The 20,831-nt window shown below is 38.7% G+C and overlaps 1 protein-coding gene across 7 annotated transcripts in view; it reads right to left on the reverse strand.

Annotated features, from left to right (window-relative positions):
- The window catches only part of PUM2 (pumilio RNA binding family member 2), a 79,949-nt gene that overhangs the window by 33,645 nt on the left and 25,473 nt on the right, over window positions 1-20,831 (reverse strand). For 4 of the 7 annotated variants that reach the window (XM_014956804.1, XM_014956806.1, XM_014956811.1 and 1 more), the window contains exons 2-9: window positions 16,359-16,427; window positions 9,746-9,851; window positions 9,262-9,449; window positions 8,447-8,619; window positions 4,078-4,348; window positions 3,715-3,808; window positions 1,699-1,824; window positions 408-547 (exon numbers count right to left, since the gene is read on the reverse strand). In XM_014956804.1, the coding sequence (XP_014812290.1) occupies window positions 408-547; window positions 1,699-1,824; window positions 3,715-3,808; window positions 4,078-4,348; window positions 8,447-8,619; window positions 9,262-9,449; window positions 9,746-9,851; window positions 16,359-16,409 (1,149 nt within the window). In that variant the 5' untranslated portion in view covers window positions 16,410-16,427. Of the gene's footprint in view, window positions 1-407; window positions 548-1,698; window positions 1,825-3,714; window positions 3,809-4,077; window positions 4,349-8,446; window positions 8,620-9,261; window positions 9,450-9,745; window positions 9,852-12,677; window positions 12,781-16,358; window positions 16,428-20,831 lie in introns of those variants that run through there. The other 3 variants (XM_014956805.1, XM_014956808.1, XM_014956809.1) reach the window with 2 other exon arrangements.

The following is a 20,831-nucleotide window of genomic DNA, read 5'->3' on the forward strand; positions in this document are numbered from 1 at the left end:
TAAAAATGCACAAGGAGTAACAGTAGAAAATTAGCTTTTTTTAAAAAAAAGTTACTTCCTAGACTAGTTTTAAACTCTACATTAATTTTTGGGTAACTGCACAGGCAGCGTTACCTAGACATAAACACAACAGCACAGTACCTGGATTAAAGGAACTATTTTTAATGGTTTTTTATTTTAAAAATTCAGACTGCAAACTAAGCCGAATATTTAGTACGGAGTAAAATAGGTTTTTAAAAACAGTGACAATCAGTAAGGTAAGGAAATTGAGAGTTTTTAATATTCATTTATTACTTGATACAACACAGCATCTGAATGATGTAAAATTTTCTACAAGCTGATCCTTACATACTGAATGTGTTACGGTAAGGCTTTCAAAGCACATCTCCTTTTTCTGAAGAACGTACCGGCTGCTGTCCCTGTTGTGCCTGAGAAGCTGCTTGCTGATTTGCTGTGGTGTTTGCTGCGGCAGCTTGCTGCTGAAATAAATTGGCTGGATACACCCCCCATGGAACACCATAATACTGAGGTGGAACCACAGCAGGACCTAAAACCAGAAAACATGATTATTCCATCTACTGTACCTAGTTAAAAATAACTGTTTATATTGTTCGTAGCATCCCTCATTGATCTAAATGCCAAAGTGGAAATCAGTATTAAAAAGAAATTAATTCCCATATTAGCCAAAATGATACACGAACACAAAAGGCTTAATTTAAAAGATTCACATCAAACCATACCTTCTTTATGAAAAAATAACTACCCTTCTGAGACTGAGGCGACAAAGAAAATACTTTAAGTAATCAAAGCTTATGTACCAAAGAACACTCAAAATCAGTTTCCATGGTTGGGGAAAAAAAACATTTCAGAACATTGCAAAACGAATCAAATTCATCCTCCCGAGAGTCTGATCATCTATTATTCCTCCTTTTCTGTATGCTTCCTTTGCTTATAAAAACCACCACTGCCTCTGCTTCCCCTGCCTACTACATAACACTCTGAAGAGTGGGCACATTTCTTTTTTTCCAGTCTACTAATAAAGAACCTGTAGAAGAATGAGCTCTCTATATCAATGAATTGTACACATAAGGCATTATGCATACATATATTTTAATTCTTTCTACTGCCTTTACTGTGAAACCACTAACTGCAGATACAGGTTTTTTTTTCAAAATGTTATGCTCAGGTCTGAACACTGGCTGGGACTTGAATCCTCAGTAGTGTTGTTTCACAGCAATAGCTGTCAGCTTTTAAAGAGACCTTCCTTGGCTTGGGGCTTCTCTGTTGTCTGGGCCCTTTAGGACACTGGAGACCATCTTTATTCTCACGCCCACTGGGAATGGAATTAGAAAATTAATGCACCAAATGAAAACATACAAGGAAAGGCTCATCTTTTGAAAATAATACATGCTACTAATGCCAGACAAAACCTTATTAAGGATAAATATTTTTAGAACAGATGAAACCTAATTATTGCATATAGAAGTCCAGTGGAAAGACACACTCAGAATCCATATATAACAGAAACTGAATCCCTTTGCATTTTAGTGACAATTTTCAAAACCATATTATTAACTTTCCTACAAGTCTCTCCTTCCTAGAAATACTTTTGCAGACGTAAACAGGATGGATTTCAGCTTTTTTTCTAATTTCATTCAGTAAAATTATCAAGATAGACACTAGAAAGTGTTCAGTTACCTGCTAGGGTAGCTGCTGCAGCTAATCCAGCTGCAGTGTATGGGTCAGTACCTGGAGGAGCAGCACTGATAATGTATGGGTTTGGCACAAAAGCAGCTGGAGCCAAGCCTGCTGAGAATACGCCTGCTACAGTAATAAACAGAGTTTTATTATAGTTAACATACTTAGCAAGCATCATCATATTCAGACCAATCAAATCGCAAAGCGTATCTGTTAAAATCAGAACTGCTTGTGCTTTGGAAGTTTCTAAAGAACAGGCATACAATTGCAGAAATCAACACTTCTATGGCTTCTCACTAGTCCCTTCTTAGTAATCCCAAGGCCTAAAGCTTTGTTTTGCTGGATCTACAGACTCCAAGGAAGTTTATCTCCTATGTATCCACCCACCCTTAGATAGAACCGATTATTCAAAGTGGAATTTATCTTTCCCAATAACTATCTAAAAGTTACACTAGTCTTAGAGATGAATCTGTATCAGACAAATCATCTAGTGTCTGAAGTGAATCAGCCAAATAGAATGAATCACCTGCAAGAGATACAAATCTCTTTTCACTATCAATAGGAAAAAATCTAACCAGATAGTTTAAATCAGACACCTGGCTTTTAAACTTACTTTCAAGAATCCAAATCTGATATAAGGACTGTGATGGAAGGAGACAAATGAAGCAACTCAGTCATCCCACAAAGCATTGCTCCCCAGAGTTTCCTCTGGCCATCAGATTCACCTACTCTCTCCAACTCTGAGGCAGGAACTAGCCCAGCAAGCACGGCACATCAAATTGTGCTCCTCCTTCCAAATAGAAGGCTTCTTGCTAAATTTCTGTCAATATGCAATATCAGAAGAGGCTGAGTTTCAAAGGGGCAAGATACAGCTGAATGCTCAGTTGGCACTTTATACAGGGTAGGGGTTTCTCTGCAGCTTAGAACTCAAAGACAGGCAGAAGATGGGACTCATGGACTCACCCATCTCAATCTGCCATGCTCCCAGCTCTAGGACTGCATTAATCAGCTACATGACACTAAAGAGCTGCCACTTTTAAACTGTCTGAACAGACCTCACAAGCTGGTGGAAAAACTTAACCATCTCCATATCACAAGAGAACGTGGACACGTCCTTTGGAGATGCTCTTCCTATTTCTGTCTGCCCTTCTCATCCCGAGAACACTTTTTCCCCCTCACAGAGGAAGGAGAGAGGTGCACACACCTCAACAGCCCAGTGGTGACAGAGGGAAGGGCAGGAATCTCTAAACCTGCCCTGCAGTCACACAACATGAGGAGCCACCTTCCTTAAATAAGGAATTGCTTCCATTGGAGCTCCAACCTCCCTCACCCCAAACACACAGCTTCCCCATAGCAGCAGATAAAACTGCTGTCCCTAAAACACAGCCTCCTGGCTGAGTTGCCAGCACACCGAGAGCTTTATGCATGTAATTAATTCACTGAATTACTTTTAAATAATTTTTAAATAAAAATAATGCTTGCTAAAGAATAATTCCATCACAAAGGCAGGTACCCGCAAGAATAAAGAGCTATCTGTTTAAAACGTGTCATTAACAAGGAAGAATGAATTAACACAAAAGTTTAGTTAATCCTACTATACAACACTTTTAACCTGGATTATCAAAAATACTAAACTGCAATAGAATAACAGAACTGAGTATTTTTGTTATTTTAGTAAATAAAAATATTGTTTCTGTCACTACTTATAGTGGAAAGGCTTTTTACTTTTTCTCCCATCAAAATTCAACTATTGTGCAACACAAGCAAAAAAATAATTTTCATTTCTTTGCGTACCACAGTTCAAAATAGACAAATTCACACAACAGAAAACTTTCTCTAAGGACAGGACAGTCTTATGCAATCGTTCTGAGCAGTTTTCAGGAGAACCACTAAAACAGGCCAACTGATCACTGTCTATTTGAGTTAGAATACCGTGGGTAAAACTGAAAGGATTATACCGAAGCAAAACACCCACTTTTGCCAGGGATTTTTGCTGTACTTTTACAAAAACCTCACCTATGTGTGGCTGCTGAGCAGCAGCCAGTGCGTATTGCTGCTGCTGGGCTGCTGTTAACTGTTGAACAGTCAGAGCATTAGTCCTCTGGAAAAGCTATTGGGAAAGAAAAAAAAAGATGCATTTCAGTTTTCAAAAAGTCAGGGCTGTAATATACTGGGATTTACTCACAGAAAAAAAAAAAAAGATTTTAAACTAAGCTTCTATATCAGTAAGTTACTAGACTAGAAAATTATGCACCAATATTCTTCTAGATTAAATATATATTTATTTGCCTTTGACTAACAAAATTAAATGCATTTTATGCTTAAATGACTGATCATCAAAGAGGACCAATTTAGCGTGTTTTCAAGTCCAGTACTAACCTGCTGCTGAGAATTGTAGTCAAAAAGTCCTACAGTAGCTCCTGAAGAGTCCATTTGTACCTGATTGCCAGGATAGTCAAACTGCAGTGAATCAAGACCAACTTGTTCCATGGCATCTAGATTCTGATTTTCTGGATTTGAAAATTCTTCTACCAGAGGCTTGTGGGCGGTAGGATTGGGAAGTGGACCTAATCCTTCTGTGGTGCTGGGATTGGGGCCCAAGCGTTCAGCTACTTCTGTTGGGGAGGCTTGTCGACTTCCAGGGGTACGACTGTGCAGAAGAGATGTAAAATAGACTCTTCAGTCTTAAATAAAGCTGTCCATGGACAGAAGACAGTATTTCTATTTTTAAAGGGTCTCAGAACTCAGAAACTTTACAAACGGAAGTAACAGACTGATTTTAACAATTCTAACCAGCATGCACTGATGGCTCAAGATAAAGGACACATTTCATTTCAAAGCGTAATTTTTTTAAATTTTTTTTTTTAAACTTTAAGACTATACAGCTCTTCAAATCACTGAAGAAAAACAAACTAATCTTTGAGGCTGTTTTGAATGAAATGGAGAGAACTGTTGTCACCTATAAGTTTTGGGATGGCTCTTTATTGCATTTTGGAAGCAAGAGGCATTATTAGAAAGCGTATCAGAGAAATTTAAAAAAAGGAAAGGAAAGGAAAGGAAATGGCTAAGTGCGTCTCATGCAAGGGAAGCGAGGGACAATAAAACCTTAATTGGAAAAGACAAACACACAATATAGCAAGTATCTTTCATATCTCAAAGGCAAACAATACATTTTTAACCTTATGTAAAATAGACTAATAACTGCCTCATTTAGTATTTGACTACAACATTCCATTTCCTACACAACCCATTTGATAGACTGTACTACAGCAGATGAGTGGTCAGGGGAAAGAAAGCGTTTCTAATAGGATTCCACTGATTCCATCTCAGTTTCCCTAAGAATAAATACAGCCTGTTGTTCCAGAAGAAAATCTTTAGGATGGCACAAAACACAGGTGTTTGATTTCTGTTCACAGTAAGACAGAGCTACGGAGCTAGAAATGGTTTACTGTGCCAAACCCCTGAAAGTTCAGTTTCCAAATACGAAGGGCTGGTGGCAACTGAGATGCAGACAGCTACGCTTACGCACCTCCAGGTGCACTGGTGTATAAATTCCCATCAGAGGGGATGAAATTCTAGTCAATATCATTGACAGAGCCTAGACAGCAACTCAACTGAGCAGTCATAGAATCATAGAGTCACAGAATTGTCCAGGCTGGAAGGGACCTCCAAAGGCCATCTAGTCTGACCTCCCCGCAGTCAGCAGGGACCCCCCCAACTAGACCAGGTTGCCCAGGGCCTTGTCGAGCCTCTCCTTGAATATCTCCAGGGATGGGGCCTCAACCCCCTCCCTGGGCAGCCTGTTCCAGTGCTCCACTACCCTCACAGTAAAGAACCCCCTCCTCATCTCCAATCTAAATCTGTTCCCCTCCAGCTTGAAGCCATTGCCCCTCGTCCTGTCACTACAGGCCTTTCTAAACAGGTTCTCCCCAGCCTTCCTGTAGGCTCCCTTCAGGGACTGGAAGGCTGCTATTAGGTCTCCCCGGAGCCTCCTTTTCTCCAGGCTGAACAACCCCAGCTCCCTCAGCCTGTCCTCGTAGCAGAGGTGCTCCATCCCCCTGATCATCCTTGTGGCCCTCCTCTGGACCCTCTCCATCAGGTCCATGTCCTTCTTATATTGAGGGCTCCAGACCTGCACACAATACTCCAGGTGAGGTCTCACCAGAGCAGAGCAAAGTGGCAGAATCACCTCTCTGGACCTGCTGGCAACGCTTCTTTTGATGCAGCCCAGGATGCGATTGGCCTTCTGGGCTGCAGCTGCCTACTGCCTGCTCATGTCCAGCTTCTCGTCCACCAGAACCCCCAAGTCCCTTTCCTCAGGGCTGCTTTCCAATACCTCACCCCCTAGTTTGTATTGGTGGCGAGGATTGTTCCGGCCCAGGTGGGCCCAGGTCACTCAGTGTTTATGTCAGGGTAAAAGCGAATTGTTCTCCCATCTCCACCGGGTGTATGGACTGCATCCCCCTGCCTTCACGGGAGCCTCTGTGCACCTATCAACACCTACAGGCAGACACCTCAAGTGAGATGCCAACAGATTCCCAGCCTAAAACAGATTCCCAACCCTGTATTTGGTTAGATTTAGGGTACCTTAATTTGGAGTGGTACTCCACCTTCCGTGTCAGGCCACATTGTTCAGAGTACCAATTTTTACTGGCCAAAATCTAAGTCAGCTTCTGGGAATGAGTTGCATGAGAGAATCTATGATGCTTTAACAGCATTACTGTGTTGGCAGAACTTGGTAATTATATACTGTTCCTCAGGAAATGTATAACTTTCAGTTAAGTTTGCTTTATTTGTGAAAACTAGGTTCAAATACAAAATATCACCTTGCAGGATGAAACTAGATTTATTCCAGCAGCACACAGCTAGACCAGGGTGGTGTAACTGCTAATTCCAGGACAGAGACAAAGCTACCTGCTCTCCTCCCTCTTCAGGGCTCTGAAGCTGAAGTATCTGTTTCCTCACTGAAGGACTAATGCAAAGAAATCTGCTAGTGCTTATGTATTGGCTAGCATCAGGTCTAGAGATTGCATAGCCAGAAAGCAGTCATTTAGTGAGTTTATTCAATGATACTGTATGACCTATTACTTTGGACAAAATACTTCAGAGATAAAGCACTTACACTGGATTTTTTTTTTTTTTAATGTAAGAACCAACCTCGTGATGACCATCTGTATCATACTAGCTACCATCTAAATATCCTAGCTAGCAACCATGCCTTGCTCAACATACAAAACTTCTAGTTTTTGTTTGAATCCATTTAATATTCCTTATTCTTCCCAAATGACATACAGTATCAACAAAGCAAAGAACAAAAGGAAAAAAGGCAGTTATTCCAGTACATATTTTCGTTTAAAAAAGCTGTAAGTACAATAAAAATACAAGGAGGAGGACAGGACAAAGTTTCTTTGTTTACCTAATATAGGTTGCTCCTTATATTGGTGCTGTTCTGTTGCTATAGTTAAAGTTGCGTCAATACTTCAATTATAAACCTCTGGAGGGGTTTATACCACCACTTTATATGGCCCATTTAAATTAGATTGCCTTTTTTTTTTTTTTTTTTTACAGGTTCACTGGCTTTGGATGCTTTTTTGCACTTGTGTATTTTTAAGTAATTTCTCTCTTAAAATAATACAGAAGGCACTTTGCAAGCAATTATTTCAAAATTGAAATAGATACTTGTAAAGAAAAACAGGACAAAATTTATTCTGTATTTTCTACACAGGATACTGATGGTAACTTTGTGTATAGTGCGTTATCGCAGCACGCATCCGAAAGGTGCTAATTTGAGCTCTTTAATATTCTTGGTATTATATTCCTTCCAATAATATGCCTTGAAAAATATACTTGAAGAATCCCTTCCTAGCCACAGGTCAATGCATTTTTTAAAGGGTAGAAATACTTACATATGGGATTCAAACATGCATTTTAACACACTTGTTCAACTATGGACTAATGAAACCGCAACTATTCGGTCACGTTCATCACATTGATACAAATTTGTGAGCAGCACTCTAGTTATCAGATCTTATTAATTTTTCTGTATGACAGTTACAAATGTATCACAGTCATTTAAAAACAAAGATTAGTCCTTTAAAAATACCCAATTTAAAATGCAGTTCAGTATTAGGGAAAAGCAGGCTGCCTGTGCTGTCATATAGGAGTTCAGTTCAAAACCTCGAGCTTGGTCCAATTTCCACACCCCCCCCAAGAAAACAACCAAACCACACCACCATTCTATACTGTGAATAGGTGACACTTAACTATGTGAATAGAGAAATACATTGTTTCTCCTCAGTGAAATAAATTGTTTCCATAAAGACTTTTGTGGGGAAATAATTGTGTTAGGCTGTGGTATCCACTAGCACAATTAGAAGGAAAACTAAAATTCTGTCTACAACAACAATCAGATGCAAGAGCTATAGAGTATTAAAAAGAAGCAGAGAGAGAAATGAATTTAGTTTGAAATTAAAAGGGTTAAAGTTTTTATCCCTCTTTAATTCACCACATTTTGAAGGTACCCATTTACTTTGAATAATTACTATAATAACACGAATTTGTCTCATGAGAAGTGACACACACATTAATGACATCCTAAGAAACATGTGGCACAGTGGGAAAGGGAGGACGTGAGGTAGGAAGAATCAGTCTGCAGCTGGGTAATGTTTAAAGCTGACACACAAACCAGAACTGTAATAATGCCCTTAAGAGACATGCTCGTCTTCTTGAGAAACAGTTAAAAGCTTACTTAAAATCTTTGCAATCGGCATCCATTCCATTTGGCAAACCTCTGCCATTTATTTTAGTAACATCCTCATCATCTCCTTGTTTAAGATCTCTGTTTTTGTCCTCCTCAAATGGAGAAGCCTTGCCTTTCTGATCTCCTTTCTCAGGTCCATCTGTTTCAGCATCTCTAGTGCCCTGAGGAAAAAGAATCTGTTTGATTCTGAATATTGAACAGAACACAATAGGAGCACCACAAGGTGACCTAATTCTACACTACAGTGCACGTACACAATACAAACAGTTTGTTTTCAATGAAATTGCATTTGGTGGGTAACTTGGTCATCAAGTTTCAACCACATGCAATTAATAACTGCCAAAACGTAAAAAAGGAATGCCAAGATTTATAATGGAAGAGCTAACTCAACCTTAACTATAGCGGTGCTGTTAAAGCAGTAACACTTCAAATCAGATAAAGTTTATTTTACACAGTCAAAACATCTAGTACAGAACAAACCCGTACGGAAACACAGAATAGGAAGATCTAAAATAAAGCCCATCACACATTTTAAATTAAGCTATTTGCAATCTTTTCCCTACCTTTATTTAAGGTGTTAGGAAAGTACTGTTTTTAAGACAGCTATTTAGTCAAGATTCCCAAACCACTTCCCTCTTCTGCCCCCTCCAACCAAGGCAGACAGACAGATAGCAACTACACACTTCCTTCTAAAGAGAAGACTTAAAAAAGGAAAATGGACAAATACAATAGAAAATACAACCATGTAAAACAGTAAGACCGTAATAGGTAACTAGGCAAGCTTAACACACTGCATTACTTACAAAAGCTCCTTTCCTAAACCGGGAATCCAATTTATCAGCTGGAGAGGAACTTAACACATATTCTACCATGCTCACTCCAAGGCCACCACTTTCTGATCGTGGAGACAATACAGCATTTACTTCACTGTTTCCATGAAAACCCTGTCCAGGCTTTCTCTGTACCATAATAGGTTGGGACATAGAATGGTCTGTTAAAAACAAATAAATAAATAAAACTATTGTATATATTTTTAAATACAAGTTGGAATGTATTTGCATTTTATTACAGAAGCAATGTTAAACAAGACTTAAATTAAATTAAACAAAAAATTCCAAATCCCAGTTTCAAAACGTGTTATAGGCAAAAAACCACCAACGCAGTATATATTTTCAAAATTAAAAAATAAAATTTAACATACAAATAAAATCTATAATATTCATTTATTTTGAAATTACTTTTACTAAACATGACTGATTTTTCAATATGTATACATTAATCACTTACGAGGAGTTCCCCATGCAGTCTCTCTCCACTCATCACCAAGGAATATCCCTTTTTGTCCATCTTTTGCTGAATCATCAGGTTCCCAAAACTTTTTGGCAGGTAAAAGCTGTTCCAAAATAAAAAAAAAATGATTTTATTAAAAATATGCTTATAAATGGCCAAAAAATAGCAATACTATTAAGAGGCTATGCAAATAACTCATTTCAGATAGCCAAGTCAGCTTTGCATCAGGAAGCACGCGTTGTGCTGTGGAATAATTATAAACTCTTACAAGTTACGTTCCGTTACTGAAGCTGATGCTGTATAAAGAAATTGCTCAATTGACCACAAGGAGACTGAGATTCTGAAGTTATGAGGGAGACACACAGAATACAGAAGCTGCTGTGACAAAAAGCTAATCAAATTAGAATCATAGAACAGTTTGGGTTGAAAAGAACTTTTAAAGGTCATCTAGTCCCACCTCCCCAGAAATGAGCAGGGACACCTTCAACTAGATCAGGTTGCTCAGAGCCCTGACCACCCCGACCTTGAATGTTTGCAGGAGTGCCAATTGTCTGGGCAACCTGGGTCAGCGTTTCATCACACTCACAGTAAAGAATTTCTTCCTAGTATGTAGTCTGAATCTTCCCTCATTTAGATTAAGATGTTACCCCTTGTTCTACTGCAACAGGCCCTGCTAAAATGTCTGTCCCCATCTCTCCTGTAGTCCTCCTTTCAGTACTGAAAGGCTACGGTAAGGTCTCCCCAGAACCTTCTCTTCCCCAGGCTGAACAACCCCAACCCTCTCAGCCTGTCCTCACAGGAGAGGTGCTCCAGCCCTCTCATCACTTTTGTGTCCCTCCTCTGGACCAGTCCCAACAGGTCCATGTCCTTCCCGTGCGGAGGGGTCCAGAGCTGGACACAGGACTCCAGCTAGGGTCTCACCAGAGCAGAGGGACAGAATCCCCTCCCTCGCCCTGCTGGCCACACTGCTTTTATAGAATCATAGAATTGCCCAGGCTGGAAGGGACCTCCAAAGGTCATCTAGTCCGACCTCCCTGCAGTCAGCAGGGACACCCCCAACTAGACCAGGTTGCCCAGGGCCTCGTCGAGCCTCTCCTTGAATATCTCCAGGGAAGGGGCCTCAACCTGATGCAGGCCAGGATGCAGTTGGCTTTCTGGGCTGTGAGTGCACATTGTTGGCTTACATCCAGCTATTCATCCACCAGTATCCCCCAAGTGCTTCTCAGCAGGGCTGCTCTCAATCCCTTCAACCCCCAGGCTGTACTGATGGTGACTGTTGCCCCAACCCAGGTGCAAGACACTGCACCTTGGCCTTGTTCATGAGGTTCACATGGGCCTGTCCAGGTCCCTCCGGATGGCAACCCATCCCTCAGGCATGTCAACTGCACCACATAGCTTGGTGTCTGCACACTTGCTGAGGGTGCATTTGATCCCATTGCCACTTGGTTCCACTATTAAGATAATTAAACAGTACTGGTCCCAATACAGGACCAGTAATTAGAATTAATCCCTGTGTTAAACCAAGTCAATCCTTTCAGAAACCCTAACTAACACTGCCTTCTTTCCACTTTGGCTCAAAAGCCTGGCCTTTGACTAATACTATCATGATAACCAGAACCAGCAGCAGTTCATTATCAAATTCCTTTCGCTTAGAAATGCATCATATTTCAAATTTTAGAATGCAACTAGCACACGTGGTGGCAAGTCAGATCCTTTAGGCCGTAGGGATCTGCTGGTTACAAATCTGTGACATTCAAATCTGAAGTTCCACATATCAGTGATTTCATTTAGCTGCATGGTGGGTTTTTTTCATTACTACTTGTAAAGCAGAGCATTTCAAGTCAGATCTGACTTCTAGTGTCTTCGAGGACAGAAGGCTCAGTGCCACGTGACAGAAGCACTGCACAAACAAAAGTACCTCAAATGTCAGCATTCCTTTTACTTTTATTTTACTACTTTATTCCTCTCACTTTTCCCACTGCTAGCAGTACGACTGCCAAACTCTACATACCACATTTTCTCTTGAAGATGTAATTAAAAAGCTGCATTCTCAGACTATATATTACATACTTTAAAAGGTCCATCAACTAAAACTACAATGAAAACAGCTTGCAAAAAAAAAGGGAAGATCTCTGAAAATAGCATCATAATCCATTAAATTTTGCAAAATGTAATGTTCAATTCAAAATATTAAATTTTGAGAATTTAGAAAAACAAATGTAATCTGATAAAGCATTGCTTGCAATAAACTAGTACATTCTGGATTTTTAATTGCCCTGTTACTTAAGTGACTAAAAAACCCTTTTGAACTTCACAGCTGCTTAGTATCACCCTTGATGAAACTACTAACAAGAGTAGAGTTGTTTTGTTTTTTTTTTTTTTGTATTTCTTAATGGAGCATTGAAAGAGCACATGAAAACAGCTTAAAGAAGAGGGTATTGCCATTATCAGTCCACAACAGTGACAGTGAAACAGAGGTGACAAGAGCTTGGTGGAGTAGCTTAAGGACTGCTGATTGCTGCTTTTCTCTGCTGCACAGAGCTCTTACCAGAACCAAAGAATTCTGACTTGCTAACCTGCTGAAATCCCTGGGTTCCTCACATGAATTCGTTACCACAGAAGGACTCGGGGGCAGAGGATGACAAACAGCCAAAGCTCAACAAAACTAGAAGAGAGTATTGCACTTGCAAGAGTCTTATACTGTCATGACATGCCCTGGCAGAGATGCCCACTTTCTCAAAGCATGGGAGAATCATCACCAGGTGTCAACCAAACATACTTTGGGAGTACCAGGATATTACATTTACTCCAAACTTAATGGATCAAGGGATCAGAGGACAGAGAAATATATTAATGGCATCTTACAGCTGCGATTCAAACAAAAGCAAGAAGTTCCATCATTTCACATCATCCTATGCAATCTACTCACCCTCTTCAGGTTGATATTGTAACGTGTTGGGAACACTACTTATTTTTCATTTTTTCGATTAGCGGTAGAAGAGAAAGCACGGATTTCATCACATCTATGAAACCTTGGTTTTGAGAAAAAGAACCGCATTTTATTTGAAATGCAGTCTAAGACAAGTTCAGGTGCGTCCAGCTGGGATGAGAGTTATGAGAAATACAGAAGTGAAGGTGACACAACCTTGTCAGAGTAAAACAGATCAAGTAATATCTTGCGTGTCATAAAATGAACATCACCTTAAAGTATGCTTACTCTGAAATCAGAAAATTCCACTCTCAGAGAGGTGTTCAGACAACACAATGTTACGAACAGTATGCAAATTTAGAGCAGAACACACTGCAATACTGGTTTTGATTTCAAAATTCATTCGCAGTTCTATCAAAGGAAAAAACCTGTTCACTGGTAGAAAGCAGCAATAATCCTCACTGCAGAGGTACATGTGGTTGGGGGGGATTTTTTGTTGTTGTTTATGGAAGTTTTTTTTAGGTTTGCTTTGGTTTGTTGTTTTTTGATGGGTATTTTAACTACATACTTTCAAACACCAAACAGATATATTCAACTGACTGCAATCTTCTCTTACTCTGGTACACAAAGAACACAGAATATCTTTAACACAAACCATAACGCATCACCTGTACCTCAAGAGCTTAAGTTTAAACTATCCGACTGGAGATCAAACAGATTTGCAGAAAAATTACTGTTAAAATTTCTACTCAACAAAGAAGTCCCTCATGTATTTAAAGAAATGTTTGGGTTTTTTTAAGTTTACAATTTTGCACCTCCCTGAGGGTCAGTGATTTAGATTTATTATTTACTTATTTTTGACAGATGATGTCTATGACATGCTCTTTTAAAGGGATGTTTTAGCTACTGGATTGCCATATAAATGAGCAGCCTTAGCAGCTGTTTCATTGTGGAACTCAAAAATAAGAAGAGCACTTTTCAGAAAAAGTAAACAAGTGTTTTTCTCTTTAACATACAAGAAAAAAGCCACTTGATTAGTTCTAGTAGAAAGAGACTTAATCAAGAAGTCGTTATCACTAATTAATACAAACAACTAAAATCATCATGCTTTACCCTTTGATAACATGGCTTTTGATCAATACTTCCTGTATTTAATCCAGTAAAAAAGAAACTTTACAAAAATACATCCAATCCTAATTCAAAATAATTGAAAGAGATTGACGTATTTCTTACTAAACTCTTCCAACAGTATGATAAAAAGTCTCTTTTTCAGTATCAGCACTGATCCCTGTTATCATCTGCCACATGAACAAAGCCCTTTTCTAAGCACAGATAATAACCAATTATGCTCAAGCTGCCTCTTAACCAGCTCTCTGATAAGTAACTGCACAGTCTCGATTACTGGGTCTTGAATTAAGGATTTATTTATTTATTTTTAAGACCAGAAATTATTCCTAGAGAGCCATCTGCAATTTCTCTGAACGAAGTTTTGACACCAGAAATGAATACATTGTCCCTAAAACGAAATTTGTGTGTGCTTTGACCCTGTAAGTTTCTATAGGAATAGACGCTATCTAAAAAAGATTTAGTTTTAGATTCTGTTTGGCAATTAATTTTATGTATGCCTGTACTGGGTCACACTAAAGGTCCTAGAGCCCACTATGCTGGCCCTGGAATAGCAAACAACAGATGCCTAGAGAAGAGAAATAGCACCACGTGCCAGTATTTCTTCAGAATATTATCACGACCTTAAAGGTCACGATAGCTTTTGGGAGCCGGAGCCAGAACCATCATCTGTGTTCAAACCAACCTAACAGCTAAAATTCTAGGAGACATTTTGGGAAAGATGTCTGCAATACAGCAGATCTCCTGCTAATAAAACTTTAGCCTGCTTCTTTACAGAATAAATTAACAAAGAATTGCAAGACAGAAACAGATCAAGGAAACCGTACGTCTGGCTCCTGTTATGCTGTGCTATTCCCCATACTGATTGATCCCAGGCTCCATCCGAATGCAGCTCAGATGGACAGCTTAACAAAAGGATTTCCAGTACATATTATTTCCAAAATGTGTTATGGTGCAATGAAAACAGATTTCATACTATATTCCTTTACATAGGAACATGGAAGAGACACTTGGTTGATGATTCACAGACAGTTTTGATTTTAGTAATGACGTGAAAAGACTTAACAGCCTCCTAATGTCAAGTATTGATTCCCCAGTTGGTAAAAAAACAACCAAGAAGGATTAGAATTATGAACAAGAAATTCATTTCAGTTCAGAGAAAAATCTATCCAGACAGAGAACATGAGGAAGAGAACAACTTCCCAAAACCCAGAAGCAAATCACGTGACATGACCCTCTTTCACACCTTTCCAAGTAGACAGTGGGCAGCAAGGAAGAATGTACAAATACCAATTCTAGCTTAGAGTATAGATGAAGACATTTCCTTTAATATTTTAGAAGGTTATAATCAAAAAGAAGGTTTAAACAGCCACGGAATCTATTCCAGAACTACTGACATTTGTGCCTTTTCCTTCACTTTCACTGCTTTCAATCTTTCAGAGTACTTCATGGGTGGCAAAATAACAAACACCAATGTGAATTTTACCCATCCACTCACGCTGTTGGTACTATCACAGATACCTCACTAACACCTTTACCTTTCAAAAGCAGTTTTTTTTAGAGCTGGGGAGGCAGAGGGAACAAGCATATCCAATGTGGCTAGTCAGCTTTCAACAGAAGAGGGCTTCACCTATTATCGCTTTTTCAAACAGGAGATGGTTCAAGAAAGTCAATAAGGAACCCTGGATGAAGCAAAAATTGCTGAAAAGCCAACTGGCTGGTTAAATGCTTCATTCAAATTAAAAAAAAAAAAAAAAATCAAGTAAGAATAGCCACGTGTCATGCCCAGAACAGTCAGCAACAGGAACATGGCATTTGTTTTTTATCAGTGAGTTATTGTTTCCATAGAGATCACAGTTCTATCATCATTTTTAAAAAGTTGAGCTGAAATATTGTCACTGGTTCAATTATCAACTGAATTAGGTAAACATCCACCGAGACAAAAGGATCAGTATTTGAAATCTTACTTCAATGTGAATTTATTTCATTACTGTGATCTGTCAGGGCTTAAACAAACCAAACAAATCAAGAGCCCTCCTTCCCTCTAGCTAAACTCTACAATTGTACTCTTCACCCAGGTCAAAGTCTTCTTTTAAGAAATAATTGCCAGTTAAAAAAAAGTAATAAATTACCACATATTTCTGCCAGAGTATGCCAGTTTCCCTTTTCCTGAAGCCAAACCTTTTTCAAATCCCAGTTTCCTTGGCTTCTCAGAGGTAATAAGCAGTTCTTTCACCAGCTTAGACACAGTAACACTGAAAACATGCCTCATTTCATAGAGCTGCACAAACTTTCAAACAAGTTACTCTGTCACTTCCCTAAAAGTATCAGTCATGCAGTAAGACTGCTGTAGCAGCACTGCACATCCAGTCAACCATCATCCCAGTGTTCTTGAAAAGTACTTAGTCTATCTTCACCTTAGAGCACTTTAGTTGCCTGAAAAATCGATTAGGTCTTAAGAGAAGCTCTTTGCTTCAGGTCGTATTATTTAAGACTTGCTTAAATTGTATCAACATTTCCAAACCACCAACTGGATTTTCAGCTCTCAATAATTACCTCTCCCATTCCCCGAGATTCTAGGGCAAGAGCTTGAAACTCATGATTCATCTCATCCACAGATCGAACCTGTAGGGGGAAAACCAAAAGAGTGATTCATTAGTCAAATATATTTCCAAAAGTTGAGTTTATAACACTCCAAAAGATTTCTGACAGCATACACAAAATTTGCTACTCAATCTAGATTGAACATGAGTTTAGATTTCATGAACAGATATAGTCAGTGCCCAATTTAATGAACCACGCTAATATAATAACACGCAAGAAATTCCAAGAGACTTAAACATTTTAATCTTCATATATCCGGATGGGTATCACTTAGTATGGAAACTACCAATATTACATTTGCAACAAATGCAAAAAGTGAAATTAAAGATTTGGAATACAATATCCTTCAGAAAGGAGAGGAGGAGCTACTGCACACGATGTTACCAAGTACACTTAGCAGCAAACAAACAAAATCTCACAAGACGGGTCACAAAAGCTACTCGCAATACGTGGCTTTTAAAATCTAATAACTGACTGCATTGTCACAATTTCTTGTGCTTTCTTCCAGGAAATAGCACTCTTCCTTCTCTGTGTGTTGTCTTTTTTTGTTTGTTGTAAATATGAAAGGTGTGTTACTAAAGCCAGAGTTGTTGCTGCAACAAACCCCCTCCTTTTCCATGGCACGCAGACAGAACGTACTGGGTGCATTCCTTCCTGACAAAATGGTCTCCACAAGGAATTTTCAAAGGCATGACAAGCTTAAAAAAACAAATAAAAAAGGAAAATTCAGAAGGGAAAGGGAGAAACAGTTCTTTCTCAACAGTGAGATGCAGCAGGGTAAAACAGTAAAGTTATTCAAGTTCAAAATAAAATTAAAGTTTTAATTTTAAAGAGGAGTTAATTTCACCCAGTAAGCCCAACTGTTTACATTAACAAATAAAACAAAATTCCATACAGCTCATAACACATTAAGCTCACTTTTCAAAAAACACTCAAATACTGGAAAAGAAAGAATCTCATGCTTGTAATATTCTGGTGCCAACAACTTCTCCAGTTTTCTTCGCATTCTCAAAATGCTCTATTCTCAAAATATTGCCCCATAATCATTATAAGCCATTAACTTCTGAGGCTGAGTGTCTCTGTACTTTTGAGGAAGGAATTTCACAGCTCAAAGAAATATTCCCTCAGAAAAGAACAGTATTTTAGTTCAGACGGATTCTGAAACCAACCTCCAACAATTTCTGTGACCTACTGAAGAGCAAATTTAGTTTCACAGTGACTTAACAGGGGGTGAGGTGGGTGGGAGGGGAATCAGCACCCTGACCTTTTTTCCAGCGATGCTGACATTTATCTCAATTAGGTTGATTTTACTCTTTAAAAAACTAGAAGCAGATTTTAATCTATCCTTAAAAAAGCTAAAGGATTTTTTTCTAATTAATTAAAAAATAGATTATATATAATCTATGTGAAAGAAGCTCTTTTTTTTATTAGCTCTGAGAGAAAAATCCATTTTTTTGTGCATGGATATAGAAAAATTAACTATAGAAGAGGCATTATTTAGAAAGAAAAACCAGAAATCCAAATTTTGAAGACTTCTGAATTCAGATATTACAGTTTCTGAAAACAGAATTTCTTCTGATGGTTAAGAGTTGATTATTTTACCATAAGCCACGCCCCATGCTGAAGTCAGGCAATTTAGTTTCAACTGCAATCAAATAGTAAATCAGATACTGCTGTCTTAGAAGGTGGGTTTGGTCTAACAGTATCTCTGAGCAAAGTTTTTAGCTAATACCTGCAATATTGTATTTACCATAAGCACTACCCAAATCACTCTTAGATAAAAAACAACCAAGTATGAAAGATGTTTTAATTTTTTGGTTGTGGGTTCTTTTTTGTTGTTGGATTTTTTTTGTTTTAGGGGGTTTTTTTAAAAGGATTTTTTTTTCTAATTTTTGGTGATGGCGGTTTTGGGGTTTTTTTTGTGTGTGCTGCAAGACCTAATAGCAAATGCTTATATTTCACAATTCAACAAAGTTCCAAAACACGGCCACGCACACTTCCAAGCCTCTAAGACAAGACAATCCAAGAATGAGGGTAATAGAACATAATAGCACAGCTAACTCCCTTATTTTTTTTCCTCTTTTCCTGAGCACTTCAGAGTCAACTCTAAGAAACTGAAGTTTTCTGAAACTGTAAATAAACTCCAGTACACTCAACATTTTACTCACTGGCCCCACTCTTACACACATGAAATTTAAGTTGGTGTATTGCTATCAGCAGCAAGAGAAGTATTGCTTTCCTGCAGCAAAGAATCTCCATTTTTGTTTCCACCAAAACCAGCAGCCCACAAAACCCTGTCCTGTATCACAAATGCAAGTTTCACAGATCATTTTAGAGATTGGAGAAAATACAGGCAGCACCAGTATCTTCTGACCATCTGCTTTCCTCAATGCTGGCCCTATCACGGCAACAGAAGACATCATCCAGTATAGTGACAACCAAGCTAGATCTACTACTTATAAGGACATGCCCTCTCCCTGAAAGAGAAACTTTGGTTAGGATTATCTGTATTACCAGAAAGTTTTATTTTCTTTAATTCAATGCCAACATTCACTTAATTCATATGCTTCAGAAATAAACATTTTTATTGCATACTTTTTTACTTCAAATTCAGAACACTGAAAAAATAATTTCTCCATTTTTATTTATTTCCCATCATCGAGAATAATTCATAAATCAAAAAAGAGGCCTATGAAACACACTGTTCAACATTTACAATTATTTCCTGGTTTTCCTGGCTGATTACATTATTTTTCTTGGTTTTTTTTTTTTTTTTTTTCACCCCTACAATCACTCTGAAAGATCATCTTTTCTCCATTTACCACCTACCTGCTTTTGGGATTAGTTGCTAAATCTAATCTTAGTTTTCAGGAGTCAAATGCTAATTAGCCCTTCTAAGTAAGAGAAGTTGGCAACAGTTTCTGATACAAATCAGATCATTCCACCGGGCCCCCAAATTATGCACAAATGGATACTACACACCAAAGAAGTCTTTAGGTATAACACTTCCTCACACACTGCTGTTAAACAGATAGAACCATTTAAGTGTATCCATGAACTTCTCCCCTTCGACATACTGATTGAAAATTCCGATCTTTTTCTCCTTCCACAGAAACTGGATATTAATACAGCATGTATCAGCCCATTCTTCAGCACAGCATTAGGAATGAGATTTTAATACAGAGTAAAAAAAAAAAATTGTATCTTTTTAGTAGACTTTCTTAAAGTTTATGCTCTCTCCCCCTGAAATCCACAAAATAATTTATTTTAAATCTAGAGTCCTGCGCAAAAACCTTCCTTTATTCTGTCAAAACTCCAAGTAAGATTAGCTATCTCATTTCTTTCTGTATTTCACTAGTACCTCACACTGTGCCCACCAGACAACACTGAATGCTTCAACATTCAACTAGTAAATTGAGTTCATGACCAAGCTGAGCACATCTAACCAGCTACTGATGGATGGGACAGTCCTTCCATCCTTCATCAACAGCTTTTACCACTCACCTCACAATGAACTTAGTAATCATCAAGTAAAAGGTTTGGTCAAGAAGGTTTGGAGAAGAGAAGGCTGAGGGGGTCATCTGATCAATGCCTATAAATACTTAAAGGATGGGTGTCAAGAAGAAGGGGCCAGTCTTTTTTCAGTGATGCCCAGTGACAGGACAAGAGGAAACGGGGACAAACTTGTACATAAGAAGTTCCACCTAAACACAAGGAGGAACTTCTTCACTTTGAGCCCTGGAAGAGGCTGCCTAGAGAGGTGCTGGAGTCTCCATTTCTGGAGACGTTCAAAACTTGTCTGGACCTGTGTAACCTGCTCTAGGAGGACCTGCTTTGGCAGGGGGGTTGGACTAGATGATCTGCAGAGGTCCCTTCCAACCCCATGTCATTCTGTGAAACCATGTCCTGACATAACTCAGGAGGCAGACTGCAGACTGGATAGTCATCTAGGATTACCATGAGAAACACCACTTTTTTAAAACAATATCCATTCCTGGAATTCAGGCAGTGAGATCCAGATCTAGGGACAAGTACTCTCTCCAATAACCCTGAATCCTACCACAAATAAGCTTCTAATCACTCTCTTGCAAAAGCAAAGATCACTTCTTTGAAAACAGCTGGAGAAGATAATTACAAAACAACAACAACAAAAAAGATCTATGAAGACTTCATTTTATACATTAGAAGTGGTTAAACCAGCTAACCGAAAAGTAGCAACGACACTTTTTCCGCATGAAGAAATTCCAAATCTCATTTATCCCCTCCCAGGTGAGTCCTCTGACCACCCTGATGAAGAAAAGAACGACACGTTTTGAGGCTGAAGTTACAGCACTAGGCCATAAATTCAACACAAAGCACCTGGCACCTACAGTACTGTGACTGCAAAGAAAAGGAACCTTCTTGTTCGCGTTGCAAACGCTTGAG

The sequence above is a fragment of the Calidris pugnax genome, unplaced genomic scaffold, assembly GCF_001431845.1.
Source record: "Calidris pugnax isolate Ruff unplaced genomic scaffold, ASM143184v1 scaffold171, whole genome shotgun sequence".
NCBI classification, from domain to species: Eukaryota; Metazoa; Chordata; class Aves; order Charadriiformes; family Scolopacidae; genus Calidris; species Calidris pugnax.